This window comes from Sinocyclocheilus anshuiensis, unplaced genomic scaffold (assembly GCF_001515605.1).
Source record: "Sinocyclocheilus anshuiensis isolate Anshui unplaced genomic scaffold, SAMN03320099.WGS_v1.1 scaffold51, whole genome shotgun sequence".
Taxonomy (NCBI): domain Eukaryota; kingdom Metazoa; phylum Chordata; class Actinopteri; order Cypriniformes; family Cyprinidae; genus Sinocyclocheilus; species Sinocyclocheilus anshuiensis.
Genome location: NW_015548296.1, coordinates 4,882,480 through 4,884,692, shown reverse-complemented (window position 1 = coordinate 4,884,692; position 2,213 = coordinate 4,882,480). Strand labels below are relative to the sequence as shown.

The 2,213-nt window shown below is 35.3% G+C and overlaps 1 protein-coding gene across 1 annotated transcript in view; it reads left to right on the top strand.

Moving 5' to 3' along the window:
- LOC107655965 (26S proteasome non-ATPase regulatory subunit 14) overlaps positions 1 to 1,293 on the top strand; it is a 13,658-nt gene extending 12,365 nt beyond the window's left edge. The window contains exons 7-8 of the mRNA XM_016443599.1: positions 31 to 93; positions 1,104 to 1,293. Of these exons, the coding sequence (XP_016299085.1) occupies positions 31 to 93; positions 1,104 to 1,202 (162 nt within the window). The 3' untranslated portion in view covers positions 1,203 to 1,293. The remainder of the gene's footprint in view (positions 1 to 30; positions 94 to 1,103) is intronic.
- The last annotated feature ends 920 nt before the right edge of the window (positions 1,294 to 2,213 follow it).

Here is a 2,213-nt window from a genome sequence, read left to right as displayed (position 1 = left end):
TTTTCTTCCTTTTTTGTTTTTGTCCCTTAGGCTGTAGAGGAAGAAGACAAGATGACTCCTGAGCAACTTGCCATTAAGAACGTTGGAAAACAGGTCATTAGTTTGTTCTTGTTTCCATCTTTATATTGTTGGTGGTAGGGGTAGGTGATATGAGCAGAATCTTATATCATGATATGAGTAATTTTATTGCACGGTAACGATATCACAAGATTTATTATTTATTATTTTTGCTTTAAATAATGTCTTTATTATATCAACATTTTTATACCATAGAAATTCCATTATTCTTGTCACCAGTGTCAATATCACAAAAAACTAATACTAGCCTAAATTAAAACTCAAGCTCACTGAAACTAAGAAACTAATTACAAGCAATAGGACAAAAACATTGTAGAATAAATAAATAAGAACTACTACATGCATTGTATAAAGTAATCAAATGTACAAAAAACACTGCATATTCTTCACTGTGTAAATTAAACACATATTTCTTATTAAAGTTACAAAAGTGATTTAGCAGTGAGAAATGTTCTCTCGTTTGTTGTTTGATTAACATGAATGACAGACAGTGGGAATAGACTGCTGTCACTTTAAGAGCTACGCGGATCCAATGTACTGTTACTGTACATGTGTGTTTTCTTTCTCAGCTGTCTGCTTTCACTTAACAGCAGGAATATTAGACTGCTGTCACTTTAAGAGCTGCCCGGATTCTGTTAGACCTACTGTGTTTCCAAGGATACCGTTCAAGGCCTATAAAGCGTCAAAAATAACTCCATACTCCCGTGCTTCACATGTAGTGAAATGAGTTCTCTTTTGCTGCTGATTGCATTTCAACGGCTTAAAATCACTTGTTTTTAAACCGCAATGCTTAAAAAGGCATGCAAACGATATGTTTTCGTGACCACGTAGCAGAGCAGTATCACATGTGTGTGTAACCGCAATTGAGACGATTGTCCAAAATCTCTACCGGTTGACAAATTGTAAAACTGTAGGTGACCTGGCAAATACTCATCAGTGGCAGCAGTTCAAAATATCTGACGTCCTTTTGTAGTCTCAAAGGTTTACAGGACTTCATGGACCTGCTATTCTCTTTCTCTTTGTAGGATCCCAAACGGCATTTGGAAGAGCATGTGGATGTTCTTATGACATCCAATATTGTGCAGTGCCTCGCAGCAATGTTGGATACTGTTGTGTTCCAGTGATTTCCCTCTCCGTCTCTCTCTGTCTGTGCATAAATGTTCATATTCTACAACTGTTTTGTCTTTTTAAGAAATAAACACAAAATTCCAGTAATGCCATTGTCTTCCCATCATGGACATCAAGGGAAGGTTGCACATGTGAAGAAAAACAACTGTTATATATAAATGTAAAAAAAAAAAAAAACATTTTTAATTATTCATTATGGATTTACAATGTCGATCTTAAATTATTACAACAAAGGGATGTACTGTAGTTTCAGTGTAAATCAGTTGTCCTTGCATTTCCCCTTGAAGTTCAGGCTCTGAGGGAGATTTTCAGAGAACAACACTGAAACCCCTTATTTAAGATGACAGCACTTCAGGACCTAGCTTAAGTGGGCATCAGTGTGAAATATTTATTTGTGTGCTCGGTAAACACGGTTGTTCCTGTCTAAAAGGTTTCACTTGATTTCAGGAATATTTTGAAGTCCCCTCTTTTCAAACTCCTTGAATCTGAGAGTTCTATAAATCTGTTTCTATATATCTCTGTGTTCCTATAGCCTATATTGCATTTTCTCAGCAGATGCAAATATTGCACAGTAACTGCCTTCAAGATGAATTTTTATGCTTACCTTATATATTAAAATCAATACTGAAGTACAATTTTACTGCAAACTGTTTTAAGATGCAAGCACGTGTGAGTTATCTATTATTTTAAACAAGTCTGTGGAGGGATACAAGAGTTATGAAAATAGCACAACATCATGGCATTATGCAAAAATATTTGAGGGTCATTCCTGGGATTCGGTAATATTTCAACTTGGAATATTTTTTTCAACCACATATGATTCATTTTCTAAATACCCCACATCATTAGGCACATATCAAACTTCCATCAAATCATATTTTCCCATCTTAGGCATTAAAGACCTGTAATACACCTAACAATATGAATAAAAAGTATGATACTTTTATCATCTTCAGGGGAAGTCGTGGCCTAATGGTTAGAGAGTCGGACTCGTAACCCAAAGGTTG